The 19,487-nt window shown below is 44.5% G+C and overlaps 1 protein-coding gene and 1 long non-coding RNA gene across 6 annotated transcripts in view; one reads left to right on the top strand and one right to left on the bottom strand.

Annotated features, from left to right (window-relative positions):
- HECTD2 (HECT domain E3 ubiquitin protein ligase 2) overlaps positions 1–7,527 on the top strand; it is a 101,673-nt gene extending 94,146 nt beyond the window's left edge. For all 3 annotated transcript variants that reach the window (XR_011382370.1, XM_051823369.2, XM_051823370.2), the window contains one exon: positions 5,232–7,527. Coding sequence is in view for 2 of the 3 variants with exons in the window: in XM_051823369.2 (XP_051679329.2) it covers positions 5,232–5,352 (121 nt within the window). In the remaining variant the exon portion in view is untranslated. The remainder of the gene's footprint in view (positions 1–5,231) is intronic.
- Positions 1–19,487, bottom strand: part of LOC103351369 (uncharacterized) — a 108,580-nt gene that overhangs the window by 1,856 nt on the left and 87,237 nt on the right. For all 3 annotated transcript variants that reach the window (XR_011382371.1, XR_007910912.2, XR_007910911.2), the window contains one exon: positions 940–1,064. This is a non-coding gene — a long non-coding RNA (uncharacterized lncRNA). The remainder of the gene's footprint in view (positions 1–939; positions 1,065–19,487) is intronic.

Below are 19,487 nucleotides of genomic sequence, written 5' to 3'. Positions count from 1 at the left end.
GATATATCTATTTTTAGCTTTATGAGGTATCTCCATACTATCTGTGGGGAGCAACTGGGAGCAACTCGGACTAGACTAAGTTACTGGAATTAAGACTTATTCTATGCATCTGCTTTCCCACAATATGGCGCTGAGAAGGGAAACAGCTTCTACACAGCTGCCTCCAGTTCAACCAATAAACTGTAGGACTTGCTCCTGATTGGAGGAGAGCAGCGTACTCGGCGTGTGGGCAGCCGAGTTAGGATTGGCGGAGGAGGACTATAAAGGAGGAGAGAGCCGGCATGCACCAGGAACATCTAAGGGGAACATCTGAAGGAACACCTGTGCAGCCCCCGAGAGAGCCGGCCGGCGGTGTGCCGCTCCCCCGCGGAAGTGGGGAATGTGGCAGGGGGAACCGCCCTTCCACGGAGGTGGAAGGGTCAGTAGCCAACCCGGGAAGAACCAGCAGCAAACCCGGGGAGGGCCGAGCAGACGAAAGAACAGCGCAGGGTCCTGTGTCGTTCCTCCACGAAGAGGGGGAGCGACACTATCTTCCACAATGGCTGTACTAGTTCACATTCCCACCAGCAGTGGATTAGGGTACCTTTTTCACCAGCATTTATTGTTTGTTGATTTCTGTATGAGAGCCATTCTAACTGGGGTGAGGTAAAACCTCATTTTTTTTTAATTCTCATGCTCTTTGCATGAGAAGTGATGGTGATGATGGCTTTAAATTATTTTCTAGTCATGTTAGTAGGTTAATGCTATTCTACTTACTTCTTTTTCCCAAACATCTTGTAATTTTTAAAGCTAATTTGAGTAGATACAGCTTATTTATAATCATTTTTTATCCTGTCCCGTTGCCGGTTCTTCTTTTCATTTCTTAAATTTTTATTTATTTGAGAGGCAGAGATATAGAGAGAGAGCTCCCATATGCTGGTTGACTCCCCAAATACCCACCATGGCTGGGGATGGGCTTGGGCCAGGACAAGGAGCTGGGAACTCAATCCAAATCTCCCAAGTGTGAGTGGCAGGAACCCAGGGATTTGAGCCATCACTGCTGCCTCCCAGGATCTGTATTCCTTCTTTTAAAAAAAAAAAAAAAAAAAAAAAAAAAAAAAAAGATTTATTTATTTATTTGAAAGTCAAAGTTACACAGAGAGAGAAGAGGCAGAGAGAGAGAGAGAGAGGTCTTCCATCTGCTGGCTCATTCCCCAAATGGCCACAATGACCGGAGCTGCGCTGATCCGAAGCCAGGAGCCAGGAGCCTCTTCAGGGTCTCCCATGTGGGTGCAGGGGCCCAAGGATTTGGGCCATCTTGCACTGCTTTACCAGGCCATAGCAGAGAGCTGGATCGGAAGTGGAGCAGCCAGGTCTCGAACCAGCACCCACATGGGATGCCAGCGCTTCAGACCAGGGCATTAAATGGCTACGCCAGATTGCCGGCCCCTGTATTCCCTTCTTTTAGAGCTGGAATCTGCCCCCTTGCTTTCCCACTGCCACTGCCCCGAGTTTCATTGCTTTTTACCACCTACGTGGTCTGTCCAGTCAGGTTTTCCATTTTGAATGATGTCATCCTATTAAATTCGGTTTCCTCAACACTGCTTTGATCATATACCCTGGGCAATAGCTTGATGGCTCCCCTCAGTTTACATTCTAGAATCTACAACCTGTCAAACAATCTCCTATCCCAAGCTAGCTATTAATTCCATTTCCCATGCTTTAATCAACAGACTGCTTTGGTAATTCCTTAAACACATTTTGTGCCTACCTTCTTCCACATTTTTTGTTAAGATTTTACTTATTTATTTGAGAGATGGAGTTACAGGCAGAGAAAGAGATAGAAAGGTCTTCCATCCACTGGTTCACTCCCCAAATGGCCGGAAGCTGGGTTGACCTGAAGCCAGGAGTCAAGAGCTTCTTCCCAGTCTCTTATGTGGATGCAGGAGCCCAAGCACCTGGGCCATCCTCCACTGCTTTCCCAGGCCATAGGAGAGAGCTAGATCAGAAGAGAAGCAGCTGGGACATGAACCTGTGCCCATATGGGATGCCAGTACTGCACATGGAAGCTTAGCCCACTATGCCACAGTGCTGGCCCTCTCTACATTGTTTAATTGTTCTCTTTACATGTGACATGTGCTTGTTACCTCTGCTGGAGACCCAGTTTAATGTTGACTTCCTCTTGAAATCCGAAGTCGTCTTTTTTTCAGTGAGTTCCTCGGAGATCTCATAGAATCGATGTGCCACTTACAGCACTGTACCTTTTTTTTTTTTTTTTTTTTTTGACAGGCAGAGTGGACAGTGAGAGAGAGAGAGACAGAGAGAAAGGTCTTCCTTTTGCTGTTGGTTCACCCTCCAATGGCTGCCCTGGCCAGCACATTGCGGCCGGCGCACCGCGCTGATCCGAAGCCAGGAGTCAGGTGCTTATCCTGGTCTACCATGCGGGTGCAGGGCCCAAGCATTTGGGCCATCCTCCACTGCACTCCCAGGCCATAGCAGAGAGCTGGCCTAGAAGAGGGACAACCGGGACAGAATCCAGCGCCTAGAACCGGGACTAGAACCCAGTGTGCCGGCGCTGCAGGAGGAGGATTAGCCTGTTGAGCCACAGCGCCGGCCAAGCACTATACCTTTTATCTTCAAGGCAGAGGCCACGCCTCTGACATCTTTGCATGTTCCATGTAGTGTCTATACAGACATAGTGTATGCATGAATGGATATTTAAATCAATATTAAAATGATATTTAAAACAAAATATTTATATAGAGAGCACTGCTCAAAAAGCTCATGGAAAAAATGCATATTATGAAAAACTATGCATGGATTTTCAAAATGTTTTACATGAAAGTAAACATCTTTAATTCCATTGTCCCATGAACTTTCTGAAGTACCCTCATATGTCTATAAAACTAAAAAATTTGTAAACAAATTTAAAATTAAAGACCTAAAATGAAAAAAGAGAAGCCTTTTGAGACTACAGATTTACTTGCCTGCCAGAAGTTAATTTCTCAAAATATTTTATATTAACAAAAATACTGTCAGTTTTTAAAGGATAATGTGAGTAATATATTTTAATACAAAAATGACATTACAGCTTTTCTTTTCCAATTATTATAATTTCAAGGATTACTTTGTGAGCTAACATGGCTTAGTCATGAATCTAGAGTAACTTCAGAACCCCCAAGAGTGGGAAACTCAGATATATTAAATATGAATACAGCCGTCATCAAAGACAGATGGCATTTCGATCTGACACACTGCAGATAAAAGAGGACTTTTCATCCTTCCTATAAGGTCTGCTATTGAAGATTCACTCATTTTTGTTAAATGAGAATGCAACATCTCTACCTACTCACAACACTAGTTTTGAAGTCAGACTGACTGAAATTTGGATCTCAGGCCTCTACCTTTACCAGCCTGCAGCTTTGAACAGATTACCTAACCTATGTATTCCCACTTTTTTTTTCCAGTAAAATGAAAATAACTACATTTTATGTTGTTTTGAAGCTTAAATTAAATGAAACATTGCATTTAAACATTGATCATAGTGCTCATCATTGACCAAACACTCAAGATTAACTGATTCTAATACTTTCACGTTTTGTACAGAGGGCTCTCAAAGATTAGTTTCTAATAGTACAAACTTCTTTAGAGATGTTCTCCTTTTCTCTGTTGTATGAGGATGCTTCAAAAAGTTATGAAAAATGGAATTAAAAGATAAGTTCGGGGCCGGTGCCATGGCTCACTTGGTTAATCCTCCACCTGCGGCACCGGCATCCCATATAGGCGCCGGTTTTAGTCCTCGCTGCTCCTCTTCCAGTCCAGCTCTCTGCTGTGGCCCAGGAAGGCAATGGAGGATGGCCCAAGTGCTTGGGCCCTGCATCCCATGGGAGACTAGGATAAGCACCTGGCTCCTGGCTTCGGATTGGCGCAGTGCACCGGCCATGGCGGCCATATGGGGGATGAACCAACGGAAGGAGGACCTTTCTCTCTGTCTCTCTCTCACTGTCGAACTCTGCCTGTCAAATTAAAAAAAAAAAAAATCATATCCAACAGAACACAATTTAAAAAAAAACATAAGTTCATTTTGACACTAAAAATATTTGAAATCCATGTGTACCAGAGATCTTCAAAAAGTTCTTAAAATGCATATTATGAAAAAGACTATACATAGATTTCAAAAAAAAATTTTTACACCAAAACCTTTTAATTGCATTTTCCACAAACTTGTTGAAGTCTCTTAATTCCTCATCTTTATTGAATTCTCTGAAAGCTGATGCTATAGAGTTCATAAAGACTGAAGGAAGGGATCTAAGATCTATAGAAATCCCGAATAAAGATAAAAACATACCAGGTGAAAGGTTGAGGGACCCAATCAGAAGGATTCAGAGGATAAGTAACATGTGTGTGTTGAAGGCAAGCAACTTGTAAGTGCGGGCATCTAGTTTCCCCCAAATGCTGTGTTTGTTTCTGACAGTCAAGAATAAAATATAGCATCATTGTATTATCTACAATTCTGCTAGATGTCTTGTGTAGACAACTCTCTTAATCTTTCCAGCAACCTAATTGGATAGTTTACCCCCATGATGTTGATGAGGAAACTGAGATTTGAAAACACTGAATAACTCAAATAAGGTCCAAAGTTGGTAAATTGGGGAAAATATTATTGAAATTCAGTTCTGGCTGGTGTTGTGGCGCACCTGGGGTAAGCCACTGCTTGTGATACTGGCATCCTGTATGGAAGAGTCAGATTGAATTGTAGCTACTCTGCATCTGATCCAGCTTCCTGCTAATGCGCCTGGGGAGCAGAGGATGGCTCAAGTGCTTAGACCTCTCGCCACCCACATGGGAGATCAGGATGGAGTTGTTCCTGGCTCCTGGCTTTAGCCTGGCCCAGCCATGGCTGTTGCAGCCATTTGGGGAATGAACCAGCAGATGAAGGATCTTTTTCAGCTCCTCTCCCTGTCATTGTGCCTTTCAAACAAATAAATCTTTAAAAACTTCAGTTTTTTCTGATTAAAAAGAAAAGCTTCTGAAATGAATGAGTTCCCTGGCCGCAGGATGTTGACAGTCTGTAAACGTGACCTAGTGTCTGCAGTGCTGCCTGAAGTGCGTTAGGCCCTCGGGAAATGTCCAGTGAAGGAGTGAATCAGCCATCTCCACACAGAAAAGTCTTGGATTTTTTAAAGTTGCCTAGCAGCTGTTTTGTGGAGATTTTAAGACTTAGCATCTTTTTAAAAATTATTTTTCCCTAGGTTACCTGTGGCTCACACCTGCTTCAATCAACTTTGCCTCCCCCCCTACAAGAGCAAAAAAGACCTGAAACAGAAACTCATCATCGGAATTTCAAATGCAGAAGGTTTTGGACTTGAGTAATTTAGACTTGAAGTACAACATTTTATATGTAGCATTCACTTCCCTCTTCTTGTGCCTTTAACCTTTTCATGTTTCTGTCTGAAAACACTTCCACGAAGCTCACCAACTTTACTGAGTTTTTAAAATCAAATATGAAGTATGTTCAGCAAAGGCATGCTTTTCTAAAAACACGAAAATGTCTTGGGTCATGACCACATGGCAGGAACAAGTATGGGTCCAGTCCCTCTTTTTTATCGCACTTGATCATTCTCCATAAGTAGTTTGTCACAGGTTTTCCACTGGGAAAGCAGAGGATGGCGAAGAAGGCATTTGCGGCACAGGTGAACCCAGTGGCAGACTGCGTGCTGCCGAGCACACTGTAGCAAAACAGACAGCTACGTTATCTTCAGCATAAGGCATGTAGCCATATTTTCATATAGAGGTAAACAACAGTATAATTGCAAATGCAATTTACAGGGTTTTTTGATATACTGGCTTTGGTCCTATAAGATTCTTTTCAATTGTTGCTGAAAAGCATGTAAATAACTACATAATCGCTTGAGAACAATGGGATTTTGATAGTGCCATTTATTGCTAAAGATTTATTTTTACAAAGTAAATTCAGGGTTTTAGATGTGTATACAGCTTTTACAAATCAATAAAGACAATTGTACAAGAATATTTTCAGACTAATTGGATTTCAGGTTATATTCTTTTAAGTATTATTGTTAGTCTGCATGCACATTGGTAGTCAGCTAGTTACGTGGGTACTCCATGGTGTTTATATAATGATCATTTCTCCTTAAGGATCAAGATATTAGAAAAGAAATCAGGTGTAACTAATTATTGGTGAATTAAGTCAATTACAAGCACAAAAGCAAAGAACTGCTTTTATATATATCTATTTTGATTGATGTACAAGACTTATAGCTACATTTTTTGACTACCAGTTGTACTGAAACAACAGTTTTTGGAAAAGATAAGGTATTTGACAAAAGTGAATACAATAATAACATTTGTGTCAAAATGATAGAGCTTGGTATAAAAATGTAGTTCAACATTTTGGCCAAAATGTTTGTCTTTCACTGGATTCCGAATACACTAATTCAGAAGTACCCTTTAAAAATTTTTTCTAACTAAGTAGCATGTAAAATGAAGCCACATTTAAGTCAGACAGTAAATGGAGTGCTTTTTAATTACAGCATCTGAAGCAGTTTTATTAGCATGTTACAGATATTTCCAATATTTCTCTATATAATAGCTTTCCTTCAGAAGACTGAAGTTGTATTTGCAATAATAATGAAACCAGCACTTAGTACCAGCATATGGTTCATATGCAAATAATACTTTCCCAGAATTTTTTCTGAGTTAGGCGTTTTTCTTGTTGCTATGCTTCCTGCACCCAACCAGCAGAATTCTTCAGGGGTGGGGGAAGTAATCGTTTATTCTCCTGGGTTCTGAAGGCAACCCACAAGTCTCTGAGCAAAGGAGTTCCTTCATTTACTGCTCTTTGAGATGGAAGTGACTGCTTTTCGGTTTGATTATTTAAAGGATATTTCTTCTTAGAAATCTTGGAAAATCTAAGAGACTGACTGCATATTGCTTTTGTTTTGTTTTGCTCTGTTTTAATTCATATGCAAATAAAACTGCTTCTCACACTGCTTGAACCAGAAAGTAAGATGTTTAATGTAGGTTACTGCTAAGAAGCACAAAGAATCATGTGTAAGAAACCAGATTTAAATGTTTTAAGTAAAATGTAAACAAAGTTTTTATTTGGTAGAGATGACTCATGGAAAACTTGTGTCAGCTTGGTCTGCATGTTTAATGATGTGCTTGTATATCGATAGCTATGTCACTCTTAAATAAGAAGTACACAGCAAGCCAAATGTTTTCATGACAAAGTCCATAAATAACTGGAGAATTTGTTATCTGTTCTTATCAAGTTGAAATTTATACCTATTTATCACTAAATTGCACATTGCCTTTATTTATTTATGCTCTGTTTTTGGTTTACAGTGTAATGATACCTCATTTAAAAAGTAAAAACCACTACTGTTACATTTTGTTAGTTAAACAGGTAGAAAATTCATGTAGTAACTTTTATATATATATGTATAGATAATCAATGAATTCTTGATTTTTGTATCTGCCACAATAAATTAAAGCATTGCACAGTATTTATCAGTATTTACAAAATGTCCTGTCTTTTTTTTTTTATCTTTTCTTAATTGTACTTTTGTCTGCTTAATAAGAAGTTCTTAGGGCTGGTGCTGTAGCACAACAGGTTAAAGCCCCGGCCTGCAGCCTTGGCATCACAATGGGTGCCAGTTGAGTCCCAGCTGCTCCTCTTACAATCCAGCTCCCTACTAATGCACCCAGGAAAGCAGTACAAGATGCCCCAAGTGTTTGGGCCCCTGCACCCACTTAGGAGACTCAGAAGAAGCTCCTGGCTCCTGGCTTCAGATCGGCTCAGCTATGGCCGTTGCAGCCATTTTGGGAGTGAACCAGCAGATAGAAGACCTCTCCCCCCACCTCTTTCTATACGTCTCTGTAATTCTTTCAAATAAATAAAATCTTTAAAAAAATCTTTTTTTCCAACAGTCCCTCCTTTTTGTTCAAATCTGCATTGTATTAATTTCTGGATGACATTTTTCAGAAGTTAAAATCACACACAGGTTTCAATTCATTTTTTTTTTTTTTTTTTTTTTTTTTTTTTTTTTTTTTTGACAGGCAGAGTGGACAGTGAGAGAGAGAGCGAGACAGAGAGAAAGGTCTTCCTTTGCCGTTGGTTCACCCTCCAATGGCCGCCGCTGCAGCCGGCGCACCGCGCTGATCCGATGGCAGGAGCCAGGAGCCAGGTGCTTTTCCTGGTCTCCCATGGGGTGCAGGGCCCAAGCACCTGGGCCATCCTCCACTGCACTCCCTGGCCATAGCAGAGAGCTGGCCTGGAAGAGGGGCAACCAACCGGGACAGAATCCGGCGCCCCGACCGGGACTAGAACCCGGTGTGCCGGCGCCGCAAGGTGGAGGATTAGCCTATTGAGCCACGGCGCCGGCCCTTCAATTCATTTTTGAACACTAGGAAATTAAGTAAAACCGTAGTTTTAAATATCTTATAAATACAACTACTTTTTACTTTACTCTGTCTCTTAAACTACTTTTTAGGAAAACTGCTAGCACATAAAAGCTTCAAAAAGGCTTTTTTGTTGTTGTTGACAATACATATAACTAACTTCTTTAGCATATTTTCAGTGTGACCCAGTGACTATCCACTATCTGGATAATCACACAGCTTGCCTAGCAAACGAGTATATAATGCCAAAGGAGTCCACCCAGAAGACGGCCAAGTGTGACATTCTGTTGGCTACAGAGAGACAACTTCAGATCTCAGATATTTCTCTCTGAAACCATTCATTTGGCCTTTTCCTCCTTTTCCACATGTTTAAGGGAGGGAGAGAGATTTTGAGAATGTAGGAGAGAAGGTTCCGAATGATCCATATGCTTCTAACTTCTAGTTTAACTCCTTCTGAGTAACTTTTAGGAATTATTTCTTTATTCTGGAAATTGGTCTTTTGTTAAGTTAGGAGCTACAGTGTTTCAGCTTGAATCCCAGATCTGCCTATGACTTCATGACTTTGGAAAAGATAGGTAGCAGGAGAGGAGAATTGTTTAGCTGTTAACTGCTGAATCACACGTGTACATCGCCAGCTTTCCCAGATGTTATCCACTTGCTGTCCAAGGTGGTGGCTCTGACCTTAATTTCCAGCACCACTGTAAGAGTTGTCATTTCTCCACGTTCTCCCAACACTTGGTTTTCACAGACCTGCTTTTGCTAATCTGAACAATGGACTTAATTTGCATTCCTGTAAGTGTTAATGACAATGAGCACCTTTTTTGTGTGCCTACAGGCCCTTCAGATTTCTTCTGGGAATGACCAGTTCAATATTCTTTGTCTAACTTCTTCGATTTGTTTTTCCTCCTTGGTTTTTAGGAATTGTTTCTTTTTTCTAGATCTTGATCCTTTGTTAACTGTATCATGTTGTTCACTTAGTACCTACAGGTTTCCCACACCAGTTTTTAATCTTAACTCAGTTGGGCTCCTTTTCTATTTGTGTATATTTGTAATCCCCCCACTGGGTTTTTTTTTTTTTCCTACCCCTTTTCATAGAGCAACCCTTTTCAGCTCTAGGCCTTATGGTTGGGGGACAAGTTTTGACTCCTCACCTTGAACAAACCTAAGGCTTGTCAGTTAACTTGTGGGCATTACAGTCCATTAGAGGGCTTACCACTCTCCTGAGTCACCTTAATATCAGCTCCTGCTTACTACTGGCTTTTCATTTCCTCCTTTATTTCCCTTCCTTTCAGGCTTGGATATATATTTCAAGCCTCTCGTAGGTACATGTTACCCAAAATTTACAAGAGTTTATAGTAGGGGCTGTCATGGTGGTGCAGCAGGTTAAGCTGCCTCCTGCAACACTGACATCTCATATTGGTGCCAGTTCAAGTCCCAACTGCTCCACTTCTGATCCAGCTTCCTGCTAATGTCTTAGGAAAGCAGCAGAAGAGGGCCCACGTGTTTGTGCCCCTGAATCCATGTGGGAGACCAGATGGAGTTCCTGGCTCTTGGCTTTGGCTTGGCCGAGCCCTGGCCATTGCATCCATTTGGGGAATGAACCAGCAGATGGAAAATGTCTCTGTTTCTTCCTCTCTCTCTATAACTCTGCCTTTTAAAAGAATAAATCTTTAAAAATTAAAAGTATATAGTAGCAGATGTCCTTTTCCATTTCAAGTTGGCCTGCATAAGTTAGCACATTGATCTTTTTCCCCCATTGTTCTAAAATAGATTATTTTCTGTAGATGACTTGGATCAATATTTATGTGTTAGTTTCAACATGTTGATTGAGTGCCTATTGTATTTTAGCTGGAGGCTGATCTTGAGCCCCCTACTTCACTTGCTTATTTATGAACGTAAGAAGCAGATGTAATGCTCAATATTTATCTTACAAAACATTAAAAGCTGTATCATAGCAAGAAAAGTTTCCAGGATTTTCATGACAATTATACTCCTCAATGTTTCTATGCCATTTAGACATTACAACTGAACCTATGGGTATGTGTGCGTGTGTGTGTGTGTATACATACACATTCATACATATGTGTGTATGTACGTATGCATTAGGCAACATGAGTTAAGCTGCAGCCCAACTTGACTTTTTCTATGTCCACATGCATTTACATGCTGTAGACTGAATATTTGTCCCCACAAGCTTAGGTAGAGGCTTAGTCCCCAAAGCCTTATGCCAATGGTACTATGGGTAGACCCAATCTAGTTATGGTATTTAGAGTTGAGGCCTTTGGGAAGTGACTGGATTTGGATTAGTTCAGTGGGGTGAGCTGCCATGACTGAATCCTAGTGGCTTCAGAGGGCAGTAGAGACCACACGTATCTAGACAGGCATGTGCACTCCCTAACTCCTGCCATGTGATGCCTGAGCTCCTCAAGCCTGCCAGTAAGAGCCAGCACCAGATAAGGCCCCTAGACTTTGCACCCCCAGAACTGTGAGCCACAGAAAACCACTTTTCTTTATAAAGTTAACCTACCTCGGGTATTTCCTCATAGTCATGAAAATCTGACAGTACATGCATATACAGACTACTGTAGAAACAGGCAGAAATCCTTTCAGGAAGGTTTTTTGCAGGCACCATTTTATGCTGTGTTTTCCATATGCCTTCCTCACTGGACCATTTCTGTCCCTGGCAATCTTAACTCTTCTGAGTACCATGACTTGAAAAAATTGTCTTTTTTGACTTTTCCTTCTCTTTGACCATCATGTCAGCAAGCTTCATCGTGGCATTGTTTCTTGAATTTGACCTTTCTATTCCATTTCTACTGCACTCAACACAGTGTAGCCAACTGGCCTCCCTGACTAGAAACTTAACTCTGCTCCCATTTATCCCTCAGACCCTACAATTCATCTTTATAATATTCTGTTTATATCATGTGCCTCCCTGTCAAGAATCCAGAATATATCCGGTGCTTATTTGACCTTCCAACTGCAAAGCCTAGCATGATTTATTTTTCCCCCATACCAACTTCTAGATGGTTCTTTTACTATCTCCTGAACACAGCCTGTTCAACCCCTTCTCTGCTCTTAGCAATGCAGTGCCTTCTGAAGTGTTTTTTCTGTTCCTTTCCAAACAACCCCCTCCTCTCTGTCTGTCTCAACCCAGCTCCTTGTCCTCTACAACCTTCCTAGGCCAAAATACTCTCTCCACTCTCAAACCTAACCCTGATTCATCAGCACCTCCCGATCTAGAATTCAGTTGGAAGGTAAGTATCTCTCTTCTCTATAACCATCTCACCAATCTTCATTTCTCTTGTAGCACTAAGTATGTATTTTTTTTCTTTTTTTAAAATTTTACAGGTAGAGTCATAGAGAAACAGAGAGAAAGGTCTTCCTTCCATTGGTTCACCCCCCAAATGGCCGCCACGGCCCACGCGATGCGCCGATCTGAACCAGGAGCCAGGTGCTTCCTCCTGGTCTCCCATGCGGGTGCAGGAGCCCAAACACCCGAGTATGTATTTTCAAATGTGTAGTTGAATGTGTACCTGTCAGCATCCTAAGGACAGCTGTGTCCCTACCGAGCATCTAGCACTCTATGAGGTCACTAAACTCATAAAATCCTGCCTGACTTGTCGGCTTGACTTGGCAGGGGAGACATTCACCAAATCAGTGTAGTGAACCAGAGACTTGGATGAGTAACTGCGGTTTCATCCCGAATTCATAACCTGTTGCCCTGACTCACTCTGACCTGTTCATACCATGCCTCTCAAGACTTCAGTGTGTCAGCCTCAGGGACAGGCTTTCCAGACTCCCACCCCATCTCTGTTCCCATTGCTCTGTCTACTTCTCTACTCCAAACTACCCAGGCTTTATCCTGCCCACCTCCAGAAAAAAAAAAAAAAAAAAAAAGTGGCTCCTTCAGGAATTGCACTGAAGCCAGGGGTTGAGACGCCAGTTAAGATGCTCACACCCCATGTTCGAATCCCTGGGTTCCATACCCAGCTCCAGCTCCCGACTCCAGCTGCCGCTAATGCAGGCCTTGGAAGGCCCCGATGGTCACTCAGCTTCTTGGGTTTCTGCCACACGTGTGGGAAACGTGCAGTGAGTTCCTGGCTCTCCGTTTTGAGCCTGGCCAACATCAGCCATTTTGACCTTCTGGGGAGCAGGTAAGCGCATGGGAGCTTTCTGCCTGCCTGTCTTTATCCGTCTCTGTCACCCAATAAATAATTTTTGAAAATTGAGTCATTCACCAAATGAAATAACAGGGATGACAGTGACCACTGTACATTAGCAAGGAAAGGGAAAATAGAAAACAGGTTACAGGTTCTGTATGTGTGCATACGCGTATGTGTATGGAAGTTTGTACACTGAGGTTATATCACATTTTGTTAGTGTGGTTATGACTGGCATTGTGTATGCTTTTACTTTTTTACCTTTTTTTTTTTTACTTATTTGACAGGTAGAATTAGTGAGAGAGACAGAGAGAGACAGAGAGAAGGGTCCCCCTTCTGTTGAACTGGAAGGGACCAGAACCCGGTGCCCATATGGGATGCCGGCACCACAGGTGGAAGATTAGCCAAGGTAGCCACAGTGCTGGCCTGAGACTTTTTTACTTTTAAACCCATTTACCCAGTACCTTGACCATAATGTGGGATATTAATGAAAGAAGAAGAGATAATTATGGATCATTTATGGTATATGAGACTTAATAAAAACATTATCTACTTATTTATTTGAAACGTAGACCATTAGAGAGAGAGAGGCACAGACAGGAAGGGAGAGGGAGAGAGAAAGATCTTACATTCACTGGTTCACTCCCCAAATGGTGGCACCAGTAAAGCCTGGGCCAGGCCAAAGCTAGGAGCCTGGAACTCAATCCTGGTCTCCCATGTGGGTGGCATGGGCCACCATCCACTGCCTTCCCAGGCACCTGAGGAGAGAGCTGGATCAGGAGGGCGCAGCTGAGACTTGGACCAGCTCTCTGATACGGGATGCCAACATAGCAAGCTGCAGCATAACCTATTCCACTACAACACCTGCCCCTGGATGAGACACTTTATGTACACATTTTCACATTTGATTTCACCTTTACAACAATGGTATAAAATTAAAATCATTCCCCTGCATTACAGATAAGAAAGCTAAAACCCAAAGAGACCTAGAAGCTTGCCCAAGGTCACAGAGCTGCCAGAAGCCAGGACGGCACTTGAACTTAAGTCTAACTCTAAACATCACAATTTTCCATTTTATGTGCTTCCTTAACGAGCAAAACTTTCCAGAAACTGCTGAGCTTGACCAATATATTCCCCCTGGAAGTGGAGAAAATATTATTTTCACAGAATAGATCAGCAGTCAGTCAAAGTGGGTTCTAGTGCTAAGTCTGACAATAACAATAGAATCTTAGGTGATTCCTTCATTTGCTTCCCTTCGATTCCCTTTTTGTCTTTCAGAAAAGTGATGGTATTCTCAGAATTTAAAAAGAATTAAAAAACAGAATAACAGTTTCCTCTTTTGAAAGAAATTATATCTATTATAATGACCGGGTAGAAAACGATGACAGTGAACACCATGCATATCTGAGTATCTGAGGTGTGGCCAAAGCAGTATTTGTGGGGAAATTTATAGCTCTATATTACCAAAAGATAAAATTAATTAATTACAGTAAATTAAAAATGCAACAGGGGAGGGAGAAGGTAACAAAGGAAAATCAAAAGGGGCCGGTATTGTGGCACAACAGGTTAAGCCACCACCACTGAACCGGCATCCCCTGTGTACACCTGTTTGAGTCCTGGCTGCTCCACTTCCAATCCTGCTCCCTGCGAATGTCCTGGAAAAGCAGCAGAAGATGGCTCAAGTCCCTGCTACCCATGTGGGAGACCTGGATGGAGTTGCAGGCTCCTGGCTGCAGGCTGGCCCAGCCCCGGCTGCTGTGGGCATTTGGAGAGTGAACCGGCAGATGGAAGATGGTGCTCTCTCTGTAACTCTGCCTTTCAAATAAGTAAATAAATCTCTTTTTTAAATGTATTCAGATACAGTTTGGTTAGTTTTTTTTTTTCAAAGACAAAAGCATTAATAAATCATTAAAGTAGGAAACCTAAAAACAATGTAACAGACACGTAGAGCTAAGAACAATAAGGCTGAGCAAGGTATAAACTTCCGGCAAGGACGCAGAACACAGGGCACCCCACCGGCGTGGGCGGGCGCACGGGCCCCTGCTCTGCAGACGCTGCCGTTCTCTCACTGCCTGGGCGAACGGAGGCTCCCTCTCTCCCTCTCGCTGGCAGGCTCTCAGAAAACGGCTGTGGATTTACTGTGGGGAGGAAACCTCCTCCTGGACGTAGCCGTCAACGCTCAGGCTGCTCCGAGTTCTGTCCCTCGCGCTAACCTCTCCCCTGAACCTCAGTCCCAGAGGGCAGGGGGCCCTGCTGGTCTGCTCCAGCTGCGACTCCCATCAGCTCCTCTGAAATGTGATCTCACGCCTCTCCTTCTCCTCCTCCACCTTCTTTCTCCGCTGGCCTTATAGATGACACCTGCTACCTGATCGCCCCGGCTTAACCCGAGGCACTGGTGTTTAGCAGCTGCCTCTCACTTTTGAGACCAAGTAGTTGGGAAGCCCCGTCAGCTCTGTATTTGTTGACGCTGTCTCTGCCCCAGTCCAGGCCTTGACCAGCACATCACTGCCGAAACCGGATCTGGTCTCCCTGTGACTGGTCTTCCTTCTCAAATCCATCCACACATAACCTCCGCAACACGGCTCCTGCAACCTGCAATGACTGTCTATGGCTGGCAACACAGTCACAGTCGGTCAGCCAGAGCCGGAAGGCCCTCCGTTGTCAGACCAGTTGTTCAAGCTCAGCCCCTATGCATCTCCTTCCAAGTTGCCATAATCCTCCTAAACAGCAGGAAAACAAAAACTGACCACGGTCCTGAAAGCAAGCCTCACTAAGACACTGTGCGCCCACCCAAATTCTCCTTCCAACCGAAAAACAGATGAGCAAGCAAGAACGAGGGAACGCAGCCCTTAACTGCCAGCCTGCAGCAAGAATCCTACTGGAAGAGAAAAACCTAAGCTCCGAGGAGATGTGTTCCAAACATCACGAAACAGCGACACACGAAACACCGGGTGGGACACATGAAGCGTGTTCTTCGCCACCCTCAGCAGAAGAAAGGATGTGCAGTGACCTAGCAGATGGCTCACTCTCTAATTAGCTGGGTGTGTGTACCCCAGCTGCTAGAACCGGACACAGAGCAGGGGTCAGGGGACGCCAGGAACCTAACCCTAGCAGCAAGGTCTGCGACGTGCCTAGACAGTAAGTGCCTGACCAGTACAGCTCCCGTCGCCAGCTTCTGTGGCTGAATTATGCTTCTTCGAGAGCATAACTAGATCGTCAGGGCCTAGGGTGATTGATTAGATCAACATGTGGGACGAGAACGGTTGGCGGGTTACACAAACTGTCCTTGTTTATGCGTGGGCCCAGCAGCCCTGACTTCCCGAATGCTGAGGCCCTGTGACGGCTTACTCAGTCCACCAGAGACCTCTGGGGACGTGGCGAGTTCCCCACTCGCCAAGTGACCTACTTTTCTCTTGTCATGATCGCCTGGGAGGGTCCAGCGTTCAAACACTGGGGCGTTCTCCGAGCTTGTCACAGCTGAGGACACAGCTGCCAACCCCTCCCCACTTGGGCCTGTCACAGGAGAGCGTTGGGAAACTCTAACCAAACACAAGTTCTGACCATTTGGGAAGGCTGCCTGGATCAGCGCCTGGTCACCTAGAACCCCAAGGGAGAGGGATAAGGGGTCCCACCCCCACCCAGCTGGTGATCCTGAACAGGGTGGATGAACAGGCTGGAGGCAAAGGCAGGCCTCCCCGCACGGCCACGTCTGGGCCCACCCTCAGCCTGGCGTTGAAGGAGTTGAAGGGCCCTGTGGCACACCCAGAATGTCCCTGTAGGGTCAGAGGAACCATCACAGCACAGGGGAGAAGACATGTCAGCCCTGCTCAGGCCCTGGCCTACTCCATGACCTTGGGAAAGCACCCCCTCAGAGCCTCCCTGATTCAAACCACCAAACGGGGTGAGAAGATTGAGTCCGCCCACTGCTCTGGCAGGACTTGGAACCTGGAGTCCGCAACAGCCAGGCTCCATGCACGTCCTCCCGGAGGTCCCTGGACGCCCCCCTGTTGCTTTGCTTTCCGATTTGCGTGACCTAACGCCATTTCCACAAGCTAGCTCTGGCGCACGCACGCGGCAGCCCTCTGAGTACTGGGCTCATGCCTGGCCCTCGGGAGCCACAGATGTGCTATGATCCCAGACAGAGCCTTTGTGTTTGGATGCGGTTTTGGCCAGCAAGAGTCAAAATGACATCACAGCAGGCAAAAGCAACAAACAGAGGTGGATTAGCTTCCTCTGGCTGCTATGACGAATTACCAGAAACTCTGAGGCTTGGAACAACACATATTTATTATCCTAAAGTTCTGCAGATCAGAAATGCAAAATGGGTCTACTGGGATAAAACAGAGGTGTTGGGAGGGCTGCCTTCTCAGTGGAGGCTCTAGGAGGATTCCAGTGTGTTCCTTTTCCAGCTTCTAGAGGCTGCTAACATTCCTTGGCTCAAGGCCCTCGCCTCTGTCTCCAAAGCCAGCAGAGTAGCCCTGAGCCTCCTGCCTCCCTCCCTGACACATAAGGACCTCTGTGATCATGCTGAGCCCACCAGATAATCCAGGACGATTTCCCCATCTCACTGTCTTGTATTCATTCGCACCTGCCCAGTCCCCTTTGCCACATAACACATTCACATGTTCTAGGGACATGTAGACATATTTGGCGCAACTATTCTGCCTACCACCAAGGTTTTTTATCATCCAGATGAAGACAGAAGGGAAGTGATAAGGAAGGGTCAGAGCGCATGTTGAGTCTTTTCAATTTATTCACTGATTTGTTCTTCCACCACAGTCCCTCTACCAATCCTATGATGGGTTTGTAGTTGAACTAAATCTGAAGTTTTTGAAAACTAATTTCAGATGTTCTGATGTTCTCAAATACAGCATAAATAATAATGGAAATTTTGAAAAAATAAGCTTTGGGGCCAGTGCTATGGCATAGTAGGTTAAGCCTCCACCTGCAGCACCAACATCCTATATGGGCGCTGGTTCATGTCCCGGCTGCTCCTCTTCCAATCCAGCTTCCTGCTTACAGCCTGGGAAAGCAGTGGAAGATGGCTCAAGTGCTTGCGCCCTGGCAGTAGAAATCACCCTTCATTCCCTTACTTGAAAATATCATACCAACGGGGTCAGCATTGTGGTGTAGCAGGTTAAAGCCTCAGCCTGCAGTGCTGGCATTCCATACGGATGCCAGTTCAAGTCCCGGCTGCTTCACATCTGATCCAGCTACCTGCTAATGCATCTGGAAAAGCAGCTTAATATGGCCCAAGACTTTGGGCCCCTGCACCCATGTGAGAGACCCAGAAGAAGCTCCTGGTTCCTGGCTTCAGATTGGTCCAGCTCCAGCTGCTGCAGCCATTTGGGGAGTGAACCAATCCAACTCCCTGCTAATGCACACTGGAAGCAGCAGGACATGGCCCAGGTGAAGTGGGAGAGGTGGGGTGTAGTTTTTTATTCCAGGTCCTTGCCTTCTGCTTACAGAAGCACTTTAAGTACAGGCACATACGGCGCACACAAAGTGATAAAGTTTATTTAAGAGGTGTGTGCATGGTTGAGGGATGGCGTGGGCCAGAGAGCGAAAAGGGGCGGGAGAGGAGAGAGGGGGAGAGAGCGATAGCAGCTCAGCAGCCCCTTTAACCCTCTGTCTCCCGTGGAGAGGGGGGAAGCACCCTGCAACCCCTCCTTTTATGAGGAAGTACAGTCCCTGGGAGCTTTATGATCTCTCCATAAAATTCCACGTGGCTCTTAATATACATATTTACATGGCAACTCTTCCCCAGGTGCCCAGATGAAATAAGGCATCCCGGGAAAGGGGTGTTCTGATTGGCAAATAGGACAGAATTACATGGAGTGGGGGTGGGGGAAGTGGCTTGTGTCTTGTCCTAGCCTGGCTACCTGTCATCCCATACCACAAGTGCTTGGGCCCCTGCCACCCATGTGGGAGACTCAGATGGAGTTTTAGGTTCCTGGCTTTGGCCTGACCATTGCAGTCATTTGGGAAGTAAACCAGCATATGGAAGATCCCTCTCTCTATCTCCCCACCTTTCAGATAAGTAAATAAAACCTTAAAAAATAAGAAAAGCAAGGTACCATATCCATAAAATAATAGAGTTGTGCTTATTTCTACAGGGCGAATTCTCACAAGAGTATAAACCAAAGCATTGACTATCTTATCCTAGGAGCTGCAGGCACCAGGGAAAAGGCAAGGAAAGGATTCCAAGAGACTTTTGTTCTTTAGTCATGGTTTTACACACACACACACACAGAGGGAGAGAGAGAGTTTCGTATATATACATTCATATATGTGTACATGTGTGCTTATATATGATAAACTCATATATTCTTTTTTTTCAAGATTTATTTATTTATTTGAAAGTCAGAGTTACACAGAGAGAGAAGGAGAGGCAGAGAGAAAGGTCCTCCATCCGCTGGTTCACTCCCCAATTGGCCGCAATGGCCAGAGCTGCTCCGATGCGAAGTCAAGATCCAGGTACTTCCTCCAGGTCTCCCACATGGGTGCAGGGGTCCAAGGACTTGGGCTATCTTTTACTGCTTTCCCAGGCCATAGTAGACAGCTGAGCCGGAAGTGGGGCAGCTGGGACTCGATCCAGCGCCCATATGGGATGCCAGCACTGTAGGCAGCAGCTTTACCTGCTACGCCACAGCTCCAGCCCCAAACTCATATATTCTATAACCAGGAAAAATCTAGGACAGTGATTGTTTTGCACCCAAAGACAATGGGGTTCTTCTAAAGTATGGATTTTTCTGGAGAAAGGCGCCAACCAGGATTCCAGGGTCCTTCCCAAAAGGTGAACTGCAGCACACACAGCTCGGGGCCTCCTACCAGCTCCTTTCTGATTCCTTCTTAACAATCTGCAGGCCTGCAGCTGGCATTGCAATCACAGAGAATGTAGGTCAGGTAATGAGTAACCGG

The sequence above is a fragment of the Oryctolagus cuniculus genome, chromosome 15, assembly GCF_964237555.1.
Source record: "Oryctolagus cuniculus chromosome 15, mOryCun1.1, whole genome shotgun sequence".
In the NCBI taxonomy this organism is placed as follows: Eukaryota; Metazoa; Chordata; class Mammalia; order Lagomorpha; family Leporidae; genus Oryctolagus; species Oryctolagus cuniculus.
The sequence above is the reverse complement of the archived record's forward strand: the minus strand, read 5'-3'. Positions and strand labels throughout refer to the sequence as shown.